Source organism: Pezoporus occidentalis, unplaced genomic scaffold (assembly GCF_034315485.1).
Source record: "Pezoporus occidentalis ecotype Australia unplaced genomic scaffold, CSIRO_AGI_Poc_V1 ctg12, whole genome shotgun sequence".
NCBI classification, from domain to species: Eukaryota; Metazoa; Chordata; class Aves; order Psittaciformes; family Psittacidae; genus Pezoporus; species Pezoporus occidentalis.
This window is the reverse complement of record NW_026912994.1, coordinates 5,892,963-5,911,330: the sequence shown is the minus strand read 5'-3', so window position 1 is coordinate 5,911,330 and position 18,368 is coordinate 5,892,963. Positions and strand designations below refer to the sequence as shown.

Sequence of the window (18,368 nt, the reverse complement as noted above, 5' to 3'; positions counted from 1 at the left end):
TATCCCACTTCCTATGCAAGTGTGGGCAGTGAGACTGTGGTACCAAGAGCACACACTGCATCCCTCCCTTCTCTCACACAGCACTGCTTTAGGCCTCTTTCTTGGTCTCCTTAAATAAAGGAACTGATAAGGCTTCTGAAGAGGGAAAATCACAGATACACCAGCTGTACTAGCCTCCTGTCCTATAAGCCTCCAGTGTCCTATTCCCATTTCTAATGTAAGTATTGGGAAGACTCCTAATGATTTTCAGCAGAAGCACAATATACATTAGTGCTTATTCTGAAGTGCCAGATTAAATTTAGGAGTTCCTGGTTTAGAATCTACCTTAACACCAGACAGAGTTAGTCTAGAAAAATACAGAGAAGCTCTAGCTCCACAGCAGTCAGTGGGAGACAAGATTATCCAAGAAGTACACAATCTGAGTATCTGAACCATGCTCATGCCATCACTGGAGTGTACCTGCTAAAGGTTTATGTTCCTCAAATGCAAGGAATGCTCTGCGAGCTATTTTTTGTCTAAAAAGATGCAGGATTACTTTGATGGGATAATAGAATGCAAAATGTGGAAATTTACCCTGTGGCTTAGTGGGTGTGTGTGTGTGGAAGATGGCTTTAAGAAGCATTGATGTCTTGACGTTTAAGAAAGGGGAAAATATCAGTGTGTTTGGGATTGTATGATGCATATCCACTTTAACGGTTTCAAAATTTACTTCCCCTTGCACTGCACTTAAAAATTCTGATGTTATATGCTCTGTAATAAAATGCATTACAAATCTGATGATATGCCTCTTGTGCTAATAGGAGGTAGTTTATTTTATTACGGTCCATTAGGTAGAGCAATTGTAGTTGCTTCTTTAGTCAAGTGATGCTGTGTGGGGAAGCATTTCTTAGAAACAGGTCTTAGCTGACTTTCTCGAAAAGCAGCTTAAAAAAGATTAGAAAGATCAGCAACATCTTCAGTTTCTTCTTTGTTTCCCATCACTTCTACATTTTCTTCTAGTACTGGCAAAAGACCCTGGAAGTTTTACATAAGCAGGTGATAGTTTGCCTATTTAAAACACGTCACATTAACCCTTAAGTTTTTGTGTAATGCCAGAAGACATGGCATCTGGGACAGACAACTGACTGAGATAAAATACACTTTGTGAAGGACCATTTTCCATCTTCTGTTTCATTTGTGGAAGTGCTCAGTTTCTTTGATCTGTTCTGTGTGCCATATATACAATTACCTCCAAGATTTTGTGTAAAATGTAATTTCTAATTTTGGCTTAGAAATTACTGTAAAGAGGATGTGACCCAGGGAATGAGACTGGGAAATGAATGAGGACAATACTGAGAAGCTGATGGAGGGACTTGTGAAATAAATACAAAGCAAATGAGTTCTGAGGAGGTGGATAATTAGAACTGGGGAGGAGGCAGGAAGCATATTAAGAAGGGAAAGAACCAGAATCAGGATTAATAAAGAAAGCACATCCTTAGTGTTTTGAACCAATGAGAAATATGTATGCCTTCTATGCTCTTCCACTGCAAAAGGATTTGTTACTGAATGAATGGTATTTAACAGTTAACAGTAATAATCATACAGGCATAATAAGCATGGATTAGACATGGATTTTTGCATAGGATTTAGATTTAAGTTACATGGACCCCGCATTGGTGTACAGAGCTCAGCATGCCTTGAATTTTCCATCTAAGTATTTACACTATGGATATCACAACAGCACAGTAAGTGAGCATCACAGTAAGGAGCTTTCCTGGAGATTTTGAACGTAGGGAGTGTTGTTAGACCTGAGGTAAGCTCCATAAGACTTCCACAATAAAAGGAGTCAATGAGCTTAGTGTCTTCTGCAGAGGCATTTGACTGAGTGTCTAAGGGAGGCTTATTTAAGCATGTTGCTTTCATCCTTAGCCTATTCCAAATGTCTGTGCAGATAAAGGACAGATGCCTTGGGGTACAGATACTGACTGGGAAAGGCACTGAACTGGGGGCTGTGTTTGTGAACATGCATACGTTTGCAGAGAGCTTTATAAGAAGAGTGATCAAGAATTTACTGCTAAGTACAAATGAAATCCCTTATCCATAGTCCTAGAAAAAGAGTTCTCAGAGGTCACAAGGGCTCAGTTTGCTTTTGGTACCTACCTATTTCAGCCCAAAACTACTTCTGTCTTCATTGAGTGAAACAACTGAATTTCAGGCTAGTTTTTGCTGCATCCCCTGACCTGATGGAATTTTGGTGCTTGTGGTCCCCTTGAATTTTCTACTAAAAAGACAGAGGCCTGGTCCTGTAAAGCAGGGAGGGTCTCAGCTTCTACTCACAACAGTGGAAGACTCATGCCCATTGTAAGAGTTCCCACTGAAAATACTCAGTGAGCCATAGGTGTTAGAGCCCTACATCCAGAAGCTGTGCATCTACCCTCTCTAGCTGCTGTCTCTGGCTCCAGCCTTACTGATGGCAGGGTTAGCAACTTTGCCACCCACTTACAGAAATGGGACTTTATTTCCAGCTGTTTGTGCTGGTGTCTCCCCACAGTATTACAATTATGTCAGTACACATTTGCAACATTATGGGCAGTCTGATTTGCCAGGGCTTTCAATAGTCCTAATATAAGAAAAACAAGCTTTGAAAAAGTTCCTGACACAATTGGTCCTTATTTTTAAGCTATAGAAGAAATAGACATATCTCTGTATTTATAGATCTGGGATAGACATTGCTCAAGAGCAGAAAGAGTATTTTAAGTTGCTTTAGCATATTTTTCTCTGTCTTTTCTCATGCATAAAGACTCTTGCACAGAGCAAAGAGTGTCTGTTCTCTCCTGAAACTTTTTTCCATATCTGGTGTCTACTCTCTCATACTGCCAGTGAAAAAAATGCTTTCTTTTATCATCTGAAGTTACCCTTAACATATGGTGCCTTCTTTGGTACAGAGATTCTCACTAGATGTCTGTTCTTCCCCATTGATAAAATAAGACTTGGGAAGCCAGTGCTGGGAAGGAAAGTCAGCTACCAGTCCAGATAAGATGCCATGTGAATAGGAGATCATCCCCTTATACCATCCTTTCTACCCACTCTGAAACTAAAACAACAGAGAGAACAAGCCCTGTGTTCAACATGAAGTTTTTGCTCTGACACAGAATTTCTAATACCAGTCCAAACACAGAGAATAGGTCCCTAATTGTTGAATTGACAGGAAATATCTTACAAATTTAGATAAACAGTAGTTAAGTGCATGTTCATATGGCAGCTAGCACATTAGGGTACTGAATCTGGATTCGGTATTGACTATTTCCAGCAAAGAAATGCAGATTTGCAGTTGAAAATCCCCGTGGAGATGTAAGGTTTTGGAAACATTCCTACTGCATACTGTGTATACTCACAGGATTTGGGTCGCTTTAGTATAGTACTGGGAATATTCTGCTTCGCCTAGGATGTTTTGTGGAAGACCTTTCTAATAGCATCAATTAAGGACAAAGGATCAACATTGGAAATTCATATCAAAGGGAGAAACTCTATATCCATTTCTTAAAAATCTGTGTATTTCCCCCAGTGAACCTGTGCAATCTCTAATCACATTTATTTAATTACTTGACACATCTTAGAACAAAAGAGGCTCTAATAAAGCAGGTGAGAATTGAAAGCATGTAGCAATAACTATTGTAACAGTAGTTTTCAATTAATTTTCAGTGTTTATTCAAATGTGTTCTCTATCATGTTTCTTTTTTCTTTCATTAAAAGAAAATAATTGAACTCTTGATGCTGAGTACAGCTCCTGCTTTGTCTTGAAGCACAATAGTGCTCTCTGTCATGGATAAACCACTGTGAGGTGTTCTAATGCAGCTGAATAAACAGTGTGATGCTCTGAATGCATCTTTACTGATTTTTTTTTCTGAAGCTCGGTGGTAGCAGACCAGGGATTAGGCTCATGGGTTCTCCAAACCACTGGGTTTACCTGATCTCAGACTAATTCCTTTTTCTTTTTTTTTTTCCTTTCTTTCTCTCTCTCTCTTTTTTAACAAATAGAAGAGCAAATTTTGCCAAGAAGCAGAAAAGATAGAACAAGGGCAGAGGGTAGTTGTGCATACAGTGTGAGTTGACAGTTCCTTGTGGTGCTGTAAGCATAGATGTCATGCTAAAGAGACTTCAGAGTGGGATTAGCACCTTTTACTTTGGAAGGCTCTGAGAGTGGCAGCTAAACCGAGTCAGATCTGCAATCCCCCTCACCTAGTCATGGACACAAAAGAATTCTTGGTAAACAGTGGGATAAATCCTGTTCAGCATCTGTAAGGGTAAAGGGCGTACAAAACCCTTCATCTTTAGCAGGAAGGTGAATCATGCATTAGTCTGTATTTCTCGCTGCATACTGGGACTCACAGTCTTTGCAATAGCTTTTAATTAAAGATGTAGCTATCTGACATAACACTCTGTTTAATATGAAGTGGGCTTCTGACAGTTGCTAATGCTGTCCACAATTTGTTGTCCCCCAATCTAAAGAGTTGTCAGAGAGGGAAGAAATCATGGGGTGCTCTGGGAGAACTGTTCATTACTTTGACCGCTGCTAGTCACGCTTAGTAAGAACCTCTTCTTGTTATCTATAGGAAAGAACAGATTTTTTGCAAGACCAGGAGATCATTATAAAGTTTTTTAACTCAAAGCACAAACAGACCTCATTTCTACTAATTGGATTATAAAATCGAAAATATCTTCATTATTACTGATAATATGATTATTATTTTCCAAAGGAGCTTGCAGCTTTTAGTGTCAAGCTCGTATCCTGCTACTTTCTTACCTAAGGCCACAGGGAATCTTCCCCTGTGTACCAATAGCTTCATGAACATTCACTTTTCTGCCTGGGGACAAATCTAGTAACAACAGGACAAATTAACAAGTACACACCAACTGCTTTATGCAGCCCCTACACCTGAAAGCAGCTACAAACCCAGTTTTGCCATGTGGTTTGAGGAACTGTGGGATTGCCTTGCCTGCTGAGCAGAGCAGTACAGGGAACTGGATAAATATATATCAGAATCCTCTCCCTGGTGGATGATACTCTAGCAGTGAATGTCACTTACCTTAATGTAAACATCGTTTCTTTCCCTGTGGAGGACGGGGCAGGACTCCTTTGGAAGCCTACCATTGACATTTCTGTTTCCACTGTAATGAATCTGTTGCTGGTTTGACAGCTCTGAGGGTACAAACTTCCTCCTGTTACTCTTCTATGACAGGAGTTCAGACTCCACAAGCAAAACACAAGACTCTTTCGAAGGCATTTGTGGTGCTGATTTTTCAGATATGAACAGCTGTCCCTCAGGAAGGACATTTATCTGCCAAAGGTAATTGCTGTTGAGCTGGATTTGCTTTGGAGCAGTAAAACAAGAGTACAACGGATTCAAAGTTCAAAGCTAAAAATTGGGAATTAAAAACCACAGGGGTTAACTTCTCTGCCTTCTGTCACACAGGAAGCCTGTCCTGCAGTGGGAGTGCTGATCTGATGTGTTAAATAGGTATCTCAGTAGTTTCCATCTTTCTTTATCATACATTCCGCCCTGTAATGCCAATCTGCTTTTCTTTTTTTCTTTATTTGGGCAGTTAAATATATTGCCTCTACAGCCCTTGGAATTGAACCTGATCTGTTTGATGGGAATGTAAAAAACAATAACAATGCCTCACTCCACTGCTACAGCTAGGGATGAGGAAGACTTGCGCATTTCCTTTGTGCTAAGTGTGCCCTATAGCATAGTTACGGCGGTCTGGGGCCACTTTCTGTCCTATTTGCATGGGATCATGCAACACGCTTGTGACCTTTCAGTGCGAGAGGGCAGAACGTTATGTGAGTGATGGCGTGGTTCCTGCTTTATGTTTCCAGACTCTGGCAGCAGTTGGCTTACAGTCCGTCCACTCCTGACTGTAAGGAAACTGCTCTGAAGCCTGTTACTGCTGAAACTGGAACATGGTGTGCTGTGCTATTTGTAGTTTCCTGCCGCCGACACTGGATACGCAGTTACTATTCCTCTTGCTTCCTCCATGAACATTAGAATGGGTCCAAAAATAATTGAAGGCGGTATGTTCTGATGAAATATTTTTGCATTTGCACAAATTTCCTCATTTTGCTTGCCAATTTTGATAGGGAGCATTTTGAGGTTGTTTCAGCTTCTTCAACTTGGCACTGCAGAGAGGCAGAAGAATGCTCCCCTGATCAGCAAGGCAAAAGAAGGTGTTCTGACATCTGAATACAGGCTTAAAACGCATTTTTAAGAATGAATATAGCATATGATAAATGGGGAGTTCTGCTTTAACTAATGAAGACAAGAAGATCTAAAAGCTCTAACGGACAACAGAACCCACACATCTAGAAAAAGAGAAGAAAGAGGCCCACACATACAGAAAAAGAAAAGAAAGCTGCTTTTTTTTAAAAAAAATATTTATTGCTTTGATCCTCAAGAAGGTTAGGTGATAAGAGCCTAGCTGTCAGGAAATAAAGTAATTAAACTGTACATGAGGTTCACAGACTTACTGTGCAGCATGTTTCAGATGTAGCTATGTGATTATTTCTAAATGAATGTCTTCCTGGCCTGGCTGAAATGCTTTAAATGGCCTACACTTGTCTTAGGGTCTTAAAAGTATATCTTAAATTAACCTTCATATCTATTTATAGGGAACACGTAAGGGTGGGTGTGCAGTTAAGAGGTTGCCTCCTCAGGAGCTGGTGATGGTTTAAGAGGTAAAACAGGGAGCATGGTCTGTGGATCATTTCCAAGAGTATCAGTGTCATTGTAAACTGGGTCATTCTGTCTTTTCTTTTTACATATCATGAACATTCTATAAACTAATTAAACGTTTTCCTCAACCTTCCTGTGTTGCAAAATCCTTCCATATTACTTGGCATTGAAATCCTGGATGCCTTACATCCTACACAGAGCTGAAAAGGGTCACAAAAACAATTCAATCTCAAGCTGAGGAATTTTGCTCAATTTATTGCTAATCAACACAAATTTCTGATCTCAATTTGGGTGTTGAGAGGGAAAAGTAGGACACATTGCCATAAACAACTATTCTTCCCAGAATGTGTTTCCCTGATTTTTGTCATGGTTTATACCCAGTCTATCAAAACTCATCTGGTGGGGTGAAAGGCAGTGGGGGGTGTCAAGGATAAGGAGTCTCTACTGCTGTTCCAGCTGTTCCAGCATGAGCCACTTTTCGTCTCTTGTGGGGGTGTCCCTGCCCCTTTGCCATGGAAGGCCCCACAGAGTGTCTCCAGCCCTCAGCAGCACCATATTCTTTCCCCAGCACCTTGTATCCAGGCACTTCTCTGGCTGACTGATGATTTGGTGCCATGACCAGGCTGTAGTGTGTGGGGCCCCCTCAGTGCCTGAGCTGGTAGGAACTGGCTGGGACCAGCTTGGGATGGCTGCCCCACTTCTGCACAACCCATCAGTTGTGCCTGTTGCACAGGGGAATGCACAATCACCCCTACACCCAGCCAAATCAGCTCTTAAAACCCTTTAAGCCCTGGGGAACCAGAAGGCCCTGTGAGGGGTGAGTTGGATGTTGAGGTTTTTACCAACAAGCCTGTTCACTGAGGAGGGCCTTAAGGCAGTGCCACGGAAAGCAGGGGTGCTGCCAAGAAAACGGTGAGGTCCAGTGCCACCTGTGGAGTGTGTGTCCCCAGGTGGAGACAGGAGACCCTGTCCGCTCTCCTAGCTTCCCAGATTGCCAGCATTAAGGGAAAACATTGAACATGTTGATTCATGGGATGAGTAAAGAACTAGGACACAGGGGTATGGCATGTTGGACACCCCAAAGTCCAGCAGAAAGCTGATATCCTCTGTTTTGCATCTGTGCAGAGATCCCAGCTTGGGCACCAAAGTGTGATGACATATCAGAAGTTTAAAGCTGTAATTACAACAGAGCTGTATCTCTGCACCTCAGACATGGGTGATTTTGGTAGGGGAAACGCCACGCTTCTGATACAAAGCAGAAAACATCTGTCTGGCTGTTTTGTTTTTAATGGCAGCTATTTGGAGTCACAGGAATGTCACACATTAGGCTAGGAATAGAACCAGGGTCTGTAATAATCACCAAACTCATACAGCATTTTCAACTGACTGAAGTTGTATTTCTCTCAGATTCTGCACACTGAAAGGAAGACCCCTCATCTGGGAACCCACTCTGATCTTTTCATAATTTACACTGTTTTTTCTATTTGTGAGACTGTTGTCTATTTATCTCTTTTAGTATTACCTTCCCTATCCAGCCAATTAATTTATTTGCACTTGGACAGCAAGCAGTTCTCTGTAGATGATCTGTGCCCAGGAAAGGCCATTTCCATTTTAAGGAACAGAAAATCCTTTCCATGAATGCCTGAGTGTTTGGTGTCACTACATTTGGTGGAAAAGTACAATATTTCAAAAAGCAAGCAAAAAATGCAGATGCATAAAATACGCCCAGGTATCATTAGTCATATTTATGTGTTCAGGATCTGTAATTTTCTCCCACTTTCAACAATAAAATTATTGCTTCTCTGTTCAGCATTATAGAAATCACATGCCTTACTTTGTGCGTGGCTGTGGCTTGATATCTGTCAGGAAGAAAACCACAGATCTCTTACTCTGGCATTTAGTAGGAACATTCAGCGTGAGGATGTTGGAAAGGGTGCTCTGATATTAATACAAAGCCATTTGTCACATCACACATCTAGCTAATTTTCTAGTGGGTTGACAGTTGGGCCCATTGTCTGGAATAATTTAATGTACTGTATCTTAAACTTACTGTACTCTATGAATCATATACACAGATATTTATAATGGAAAATCTGTGTTCATGCAGCATTGAGGTTACACAAATACAGCTGTGGGTCTGAACCTTCAGCTGGTGTAAATTGGCCTCATTGGAACGACACCAGTATATCCTGGCTGTAGAACGTGCTGAACACATGTGAAAGGGAAAGATCTGGCAGAAGTATCGCCTTGTCCGTCATTGTCTGTAAACAAGAGACAAACACAAAACCAAACACAACTTCGTGTTTAGGCTCTGGCTTAGCAAAGCATTTAAATGTACACTGAGTTCTATTTTAAACCTACAAGTACTTTGATTTAATTAAGGCTGTATTTATAGAGCGGTGTAGAGTGGTGATAGGAATTACAGCCAATTGGGATTTTTTTCTGTTGAAGCAGTTTTCATCAAATTTTATGATTCATGACAAAAATTAAATCTGCTATCAAAGTTTTCTTTAAGTCCAAAATTTATCTTGGGGCCAGTATACTCCTGTCAAGAACAGCCTTTTTCCTAGTGACCCTTCATGTAGCTAGCCCAGTATCAGGCCCTGATGGGTGCTCATGGCCCTGACCAGCTTCACCTGCAGCTTCCCCATTTCCGCCCATGGGCCAGGAGCCCCACTGCAGCTCAGCTATATATGTCAGCCTCCAGCCTTGCTACAGTGCTGCCTTGGCTATGGGCTCTGATGAGTGGGATACTGATCCATCGACTGATTTTCATGCATTACCTGGGACCTGCCCTGGACTTGTGCTGTGATCATGGGATTATGCCTGAGCCTAGTTATGTGTACTGGACCTGATGCTGACCAGCTGATTGACTTCATAGCATGATCTTGGACATGTCTTGTCACCTACAACTTGCTGATGGTCTCTTGATTAAGCCTGTTTGCTGTCAGACCTCGGGGGCTGTGGTACAGGCTCTGACTAATGAGGCCCCTGTCTTGCTTGTTGGGCCTTTGTTTCTGGCTCTTTATTCCATAGGGAGCAGCTAGCCTGAACAGCCAACTCCAGCCCTCTCACAAGCTTGAGTGGAGGGATTTTTCCGTATTCCAGGTAAATGAGTCTTCAGATTGCTGGCTCTTTTCATGTATAGCTTTGTGGAGATGTTGCTCTTCTGTTGGCCTTTTCCAGATGCACAGGTGACTTAGGTATGCCTGGTTCCAACTAAACTGTAGTTATGACTCTCATCTAGAGGTATGAGGGGATGTTCTTGATTGATTGCCTTTCATAAATGTAGCTCACATGCAAATCTTTCCAGGATCAGGCCCTTGCATATCAGTTAATACTGTGTATGTACCACAAGTCTGTTGCATAGTGTTCTTTTTTTGTTGGTTTTTTTTTGTTTGTTTTGTTGTTGGGTTTTTTTGTTGTTGTTTTTTGTTCAAATACTGGTAAGTTCAACTGCAAGAGATTTAAGGAACATGGCTTAATTTATCTTTGAGTTGTATTGAATAGTTGTGCTCAATGAGATAGGTACAGACCTTGCAGCTGGAAACTTCGTAAACCTCAAGAGAGGGACTCTAGCAGGAACTATACTGAGTGTATTACAGTAGAATCATAGAATAGTTAGGGTTGGAAAGGACCTTAAGATTATCAGGTCCCAAACCCCCTGCTACGGACAGGGACACTTCACACTAAACCGTGTCACCCAAGGTTCTGTCCAATCCGGCCTTGAACACTGCCAGGGATGGAGCATTCACAATCTCCCTGGGCAACCCATTCCAGTGCCTCACCACCCTAACAAGAAAGAATTTCCACCTTCTATCCAATCTAAAGCTGTTTAAGCTTGAACCTGTTACCCCTTGTCCTGTCACTACAGTCCCTAATCAAGAGTCCCTCCCCAGCATCCCTATAGGCCCCCTTCAGATACTGGAAGGCTGCTATGAGGTCTCCACGCAGCCTTCTCTTCTCCAGGCTGAACAGCCCCAACTTTCTCAGCCTATCCTCATATGGGAGGTGCTCCAGTCCCCTGATCATCCTCGTGGCCTCCTCTGGACTTGTTCCAATAGTTCTATGTCCTTTTTATGTTGAGGACATCAGAACTGCACACAATACTCCAGGTGAGGTCTCACGAGAGCAGAACAGAGGGGCAGGACCACCTCCTTTGACCTGCTGGTCACACTCCTTTTGATGCAGCCCAGGATACGGTTGGCTTTCTGGGCTGCAGGTGCACACTGAAGCTGGCTCATGTTCAGTTTCTCATCAACCAACACCCCCAAGTCCTTCTCCGCAGGGCTGCTCTGAATCTCTTCTCTGCCCAACCTGTAGCTGTGCCTGGGATTGCTCTGACCCAGGTGTAGGACCTTGCACTTGGCATGGTTAAACCTCATAAGGTTGGCATCAGCCCACCTCAGAAGCATGTCAAGGTCCCTCTGGATGGCATTCCTTCCCTCCAGGGTATCAACTGAACCACACAGCTTGGTGTCATCGGCAAACTTGCTGAGGGCGCACTCAATCCCACTGTCCATGTCAGTGACAGAGATGTTGAACAAGACTGGTCCCAACACCAATCCCTGAGAGGCACCACTCATTACTGGTCTCCAAGTGGACACTGAGCCATTAAGCACAGCTCTTTGCGTGCGGCCATCCAGCCAGTTCTTTATGCACCGAGTGGTCCGTCTATCAAATTGATGTGTCTCTAATTTAGGGAGACAGTAAACCCTCCCTGACCACAGTCGAAAGGTTTAAATACCTGGGAGGAAAACTTTTTCAACTTAAGGGACAGTGTTGACTTAAAAGCAAATGTGTATAAACTGGCTATGAATCTGGTTTAGGTCAGAGAGTATATGAAGTTTTCCTTAACAGGAGTAGAAAGTTTCTGGAACTGCTTCTCATAGGAAGAACTGAGTTGTGGTACTTGTTTTCAGGTGGAGCTTCGTCCCTTTGTTGAAGGAAATTGTATACTGTGGTTAGCTGCCAAAAGCAGTGATTGGACTTGACCTGAATGCCCCTTTGGGACCATTTTCTTGATATGTGCTCTATGTTGTTCTTCAAGATTGTGTGGTTATAATGGTTATCATTCTGACCTTACCCATATGAGTTTGATATTTATGGCTCAGAACATACAGAAAAGATGATTTGCTACAAGCAGGTTCATAATTAATTTCAGTCCTAATATAGTATTAGCTGGATTTGGGTTTTATTATTTTTAGCATGTATAAACAATTTCATTAATGAATATATTCAGTTCACTAGCTGCCAAACCCATAAAGGCTGAAATCTTCTCATCAGTATTGCTTGGTATAGGGTGTACTGCCAGCTGTGTGATGGAAACATCATCCTGTGCTGCTCTCCAGCACTGTTTCAGAATCCAGTGCTAATGCTCCTCTCAGTGAGCTCTGATAAAAGCTGGAGAGCAGAGGTTATTTGAAATGATGTTATAAATCTCGTTTTACCTGAGGTGGGGCTAGACAGCACACAGCCTGCATACATGCTGTTCCATATCTGTGCGTTTCTTCTCTGTTGTCAAACAGATGTTCTCTCCTTGTACTCACTAGCCTGCCAGATGTTACAAATCCAGGGAAAGTATGGACTCACATTCTTCCTCCTTAGGACTTACTCATGACCAGCTTGAGACCTGCTGTATGGTCTAACACTTAACCTGGATTTTCTAGTAACTCATCATCTATGCTGGCAATGCAAGAGATTAAGAACTCATTGTTACCAGCACAACTGGTATCTGGGATATGATCTGATGCTTTCTCAAGTAAAGTGGCCTCAAGACAATGTGTAATAATTACTGGCACATGCATGACCATTAATGTTGTTAGGTTAGATGCTTTAGCAAAGTGTTGGGCAGAGACTCTTTAGATCATTCTCAGTTCTTCCAACTCTTTCATAAGAGACTAATTTTCATAATTAAATGTAGTACTTAACATTTTTCAGGATATGCATTCACTGTCCTTTATGTTTTCTTAGAAAAGGGGACTACAAGAGATAATAGCATTAAAAGTTTATCTTTTGTTTTAAGTATGTTTGACCCCTTTCCCCAGCTACTCAGCCACTGGAAAACTGTTAAACTACTTAATTGGTCTCCAGTTTGTCTACAGCAATGTGGAGAAATGCCAGTCTGGGAGACACTGAGGACAGTCAGTTCATGTGTTTTAAGTACTGTAATATTCAATCTTGGTTATTCTGCACTCCAGTTTAGTGTGAATTCGTGGCTGCAGGAATGATTAGCAGACTTAAGAGAATTAACTCCCTGGCAGTCAGCATGACTCCAGCAAAGAAATAAGTCAAAGGAACAATTAAAGGTCGGTTAATTTTATGGTAATCACTAGGCTGGGTCTGGTAGGGCAGTCTTTTTCATGAATGGTGTGAGATCAATTCATACAGTGCTATATAGCAATGTTATAATGACACGGAAAATCTCAGCTGAGACACTGTGTATCTGGTTTAAGCTGATCTCATAGTGCACATTCTCCAGAGTCTGATATTTACTGTATTAAAAACTCATTCCCTTTGATAAGTTAGTTTCCCTGTCAGTGATGTTGAGCATTTTTTCCAGGAGCCCAACTTAGCTCCTTGAAACTGGGGAGGCCCTCACAGGATTGAGTAAAATAGCAATTGTTTTGGGGTTATTGCCATGCTCACATCCTTAATGGTGTGCTTTAATTAAGCCAACTGGGCAGCACACTCACTCCAGGAACACAGGAAGCATCAGCATTTCTCATGTGGAAAACAAACTTGAAAGCTTTCAGGAAATAGTACTAGTAATATGGGTCAGGCCAGACAATGTTCACAGACCTTCATATTGAAACCTCTGGCCACACAGTGCAGACTCACAGCCTCATCCACCATCTGTTATTTTCAGAGCCTCAACTTCCAGTCATCTTATTATGAGAAAATTGTGTCAGTCCACTTTAGACTTTGTGGTCAAAGGAAAAAGTTTGAAAACACAATCCATTAGCTCTCAAAAGCAAATAAGAACTTGCTGGAATGTATTTATTTAAATCCCATGACTGTTGAGCAAATCTCATGATCTGTGGGACTGTGAGATACTGTTTTCGTGCATCCTTGATTAGGAGGGTGAAAATACAAGGTTTTCCATGATTCCAGATCTGTGCAGTAGAGAAAACCCAATACTCTCTTCTGAGTGCGTGGGGAAAATGTCTACAGTTAAGTAAGCATTAAACAGAAATGCTTAAGCAGTTTCTGAAGGAACCAGCTGTGGAAACGAGCCATGTAGACAAATCCAAGCGGTACTGTGCTGTTTTGAGGGTCAGTTAGTATTCCACACAGCACTGGACTGCGCCATGCAGAGGTACCAGTTCATCTGGAAGTTATTTGAGTATGCCCTGTCCCTGGCAGTGTTCAAGACCAGGTTGGATTTCAACCTCATCTATTTGAAATTGTCCCTGCCTGTGGCAGGGCTGCTGGAACTAGGTGATCTTTAGGGACCTTTTCAGTTTGGAAATCACTCTATGATGATTCTGTGATCTCAGATACAGTAATGCATTGCATAAAGTAGATGTGTCTGCAGTCTTGCCGAGCCCTGGTCGCTGTGTAAAATGCGCGATTATAAATACTTCTTATTATTCGTTAAGATCAGAGCAGTGAAAGTTTTTATAGAGTAAAGTGCATCATTAACCCTACTTCAGACCATAGTGAATCTGCATCTTTTGACTGCACTCATTCCTAGGCATCTTGCTTTATTTTCTCCCTGCTACAAACCACACGAAACTCAAACATCTTGATTCTCTGTGCATTCAAGTGAGACTTCAGAGCATCAGGGAGAGACTTCAGACCATAATGATAATTTGCTACAGGTATAGGCCAGCTGAAACCAACATATTTTTTTAATGAAGAGTTATCATAGAGAGATTTAAAGACTAAACTGAAATTGAATCTCTTCTAAAATCTGCCATTGTCTGAAGTTTTAAAAACATTGTTTTGGAAGGTGGTACAGATCTCATCATTAAGGTCTGTTCAGTATTCTTCATAATTCTTGAAGGTTATTCCTTCAACTGCTATTGTGTATTTCAATTTATTAAAGAAGACAAAAAGGCTAATCATCTTTTAAAAGTCCTTTTTTCTTTCTTTCTTTGATAGTTTATTATTATATTTTAAAAGACAGAAGCATGGTTTAACTTAAGCTAGGTTCTCATCCAATCGTATATGTATAGATTAGATGGAGGAAATGTTCCCTATCCACAGAATAATAGATTACTTCTTAAATTACTTGTCTTAAAAAGATCCTGATTTGGCTTTGCTGAGCATAAAATATTAGATTTACTGTTTATTTTTAGTGGATTGCTGCCAGTTTTCTTCTCCCTGAATGTCTTTACATTGTTTAAAACATTAAAAAATGTTCACAACATGTATCTGCTTACAAGAAATCTGTGTTGCCTTCTCAGCAGAGATGTAAAAGCTTGTTGTTGGGATATGAACTTTGCTGTCATGGAATTTTTCTTTCCTTATTGGCTTTATAGCTTTTTTTGGTTTTTAAGCGCACAACTGCGGCAAATTTGTGCTAATGCTGCTTATTAAATCTTAATAAAGTGAGAAAAGGAAATCCAGTGAGAAAGCTTTAGGTGTCTCTTCAGGTTATAGTATGTTGTTTCATTCTGCTTAATTGTCAGTAATATTTGAAACCTCCTATCCTTGTAAAATCTTTTTATTTGTACTTTTGGAAGAAATGGAGATGGGCCTGATCTTGGTCACCTCAATGAGTACAAATAGAAAGTAACTGTGTCAATGATATTACTTTGGACTTGCACCTTTGTAACTTGAACCAAATTTGGCCTTTAAGACTATTCATCAACACAAAATACAAGCTACTGTAGGCTCTGTAGTTGTACGTGTATTTTCATAAACAAAAGATTAAGAAGTCAGGTGTAAGTGACAGATTTTTTGGGGACTAGGTCAGTGTAGTGTGTCTGGTGACATTGGAGCACTTGCAGGGTTTATTTGCTTCTCAATGAACGGGATACTCAGTGCTCTTTCTGCAAATCCCCTGCACAAAGCAGTGCATTCCCATGCTGAATTGAGTGCTTAGCATGAAATGCTGAGTTTATGGAAGGATTCTTAGGTGACCTACACAGGGCCTTTACTCTAAGAGTACTGTCTCTACCAGGAGCAGTAGCTGACCCTGAGAAACTATAGCAACATACAGTGCCTGAGCAGTGAATTCTGAGGTTTCTTAAGCTGTCACAAGTCAAAAATTATCACTCATTGCTAAACAACAAAACAGCTCTTGACTGGAGAACATGTAAATGTTAAAACAAAGATCTTGACTGATCCTTTGACTGTAAGGTAGTTGGTTAGAAGCTGCATTTTCACCCTTTCTCTAACACCAGGAGCTGACCTGACCTAACCTCCACTGCCCCTCGAGTTAGTTTTTTGGTTTGTTTTGGTTTTGTTGTTTTTTTTTTTTTCTTATAATGAATTAAGTTGGGCTGGATTTTTTTATCCTGAAAGAGTCCCTATTAATGTACCCAGCTTGCTGGGATGGAGATGAGGGAACATGGTTGGAAGGGACTTAGTAACAGAAATGTCAGTAGAAAAGAAGAAATTGGAGAACGTAATGCCCACAGAGCCGTAGGCAGGAGTAAAGAACGAAAGTTTCTCACTTTGAATGCATTTAGTCTCTAACATAACATGGAACAAGCCAAAACATAAACACACTATCTTCTAACTGAGTTGTGACTGCTTATAATGACTGAATGTGCTGCAGATTGAAATATCACATTAATGTGCTGCAAAATAAAGAATGAGTTTCATCAACTTTATTGAATGTATTCCCTTCTGTATCTGAAGCACTCTACTACACCTTTTGCTTGGAAGAAGTTGTAATGTGTACTCTTTATGGATATTAATAATACTTTTTTATTTTTTTTCTCCATCCCTAAAATAAGTGGAAGATAGACTGGGTTCTGGCTTTGGAATTACAAATATCTAGGAAATATAAGTGTAGGAAGTCAACTGGCTACTTGAATGAAACCTTTGAAAACTTAACATATAAATGAAAAAGAAAGGGGGGGCGAGAAAATAGCATCAGTAATATTTACAGAGGTTTGGGTCCATTTCTGGAAAAGGGCACGTTATGAACTGCTAGGTTTTCAGTCAGTGAAGCAACCCTTGATTTTTAAGTCCCTTTGCTGCTATCTTTCCATGCACGAAATTCCCATTACTTATAGGAAAAGACTATGGGATCAGCCTCCTGAGGAGCATACTTTATGAATTATGTTTCCTGACCTATCATTCTGTTAATAATGAAATATAGTGATAACTTAAATGCTTCCTTTGCTCAACAACATCTTATTTTTATGAGAAACATAGAGGAGGGTTTTTTTTTTTTGTTCATGCTGCATATACATCTGCCTTGAAACTCTTGAGTTTTTGCACTGTCTCTTGTTTATTTTCATACCTAACACTTTTTTCCTCTGTCCTGTACAAATACTTCTAGATGTTCGACTGGATCAGCCACAACAAAGAATTGTTCCTGCAGAGTCACACGGAGATTGGTGTGAGCTACCAACATGCCCTTGACCTACAGACGCAGCACAATCACTTTGCCATGAATTCCATGGTGAGTTGAAAGCACAATGGGTCTGTGCGCATGAGTGAGGAAAGGGCTGGCACATGCGGCCACCTCCAATTCAGAGATCACTATGGATCTGTGGGAGGTGAAGTGAGAAGAGTCAGGCTGGGCTGTAACAGAAGCCCTCTCTCCGGAAAAGTGTTGCTCTGTTCACCCAGACACTGCTATGTGAATATTTCCTTGACTTAACAGTAGAGCAGTCCTGTGGAGCTTGTTTACACTTGGAGAGCAAATACAGTATTTTTAAAAGTTTTTGACATTTCTTTGACTAGGAATTAATGAGAGCTGTAGGTGGTACCTTAATAATTCCTGCTTCTCCCCCCCGCCCCGCTAAGGTACTTTTCAAAATCTTGAAAAAGAGACAGTTCTCAAGTTGTCAGTTGTGGCCACAGTGGGATTTTGGCTTTTTCAGCAGTGAATTGGTCAGTCTTTTTGAATGCAACTCATTTACCTTAGGGTTTTTTAAAGAGAAAAAAAAAAAAAGTGTCATTATAATTTATAAGTCCTTTGCTCACTTATTCTTTCCAGGTATAAGGTGTTAGTTCTGGAAACTGCTCTGCTTTCAGCACAGAAATGAGGACAGAATGTATTGATGTTTTAATTATTTCACTGGGTTAGAAAGATGCGTGCATACCCCTGCTGCAACTGCACAGTATAGAGATGACCCCTCTCTGAATGCTCTCTGTCAACTACACAAAAGCTTCCCCTGAGTAAACCAACTCCTACAGGTGTACCTTGTCATGCTGTACATGGTCAGACTGAAGTTGCACTGGGGCTGAGACCTCAAAAGTGGTGGTTGATGTTTAAGTTGGTGATGTAAGTCACTAGACCCTCACCATACTATGACACCAAAGGGCAAGGTAAAAAAGAAGCCTTGACTACCTGAGGTCGTTAAAAACTGCACACTGCTGTCATAAGTTTACAGGTGTTAACCCTGGTAGTCTGGCCCAGTTCCAGACCAAGTAATTAACTTCTGTGACCTAAATTCCATACACTATTTCCACCTACCTAGTTATTCCTCACTTAAGCACTGTGGTTCACTAGGGCATTGCTTAACA

General features: G+C 41.1%; 1 protein-coding gene across 14 annotated transcripts in view; it reads left to right on the top strand.

Moving 5' to 3' along the window:
* KALRN (kalirin RhoGEF kinase) overlaps positions 1–18,368 on the top strand; it is a 520,424-nt gene that overhangs the window by 215,932 nt on the left and 286,124 nt on the right. For all 14 annotated transcript variants that reach the window (XM_062607041.1, XM_062607047.1, XM_062607043.1 and 11 more), the window contains one exon: positions 17,176–17,298. In XM_062607041.1, the coding sequence (XP_062463025.1) occupies positions 17,176–17,298 (123 nt within the window). The remainder of the gene's footprint in view (positions 1–17,175; positions 17,299–18,368) is intronic.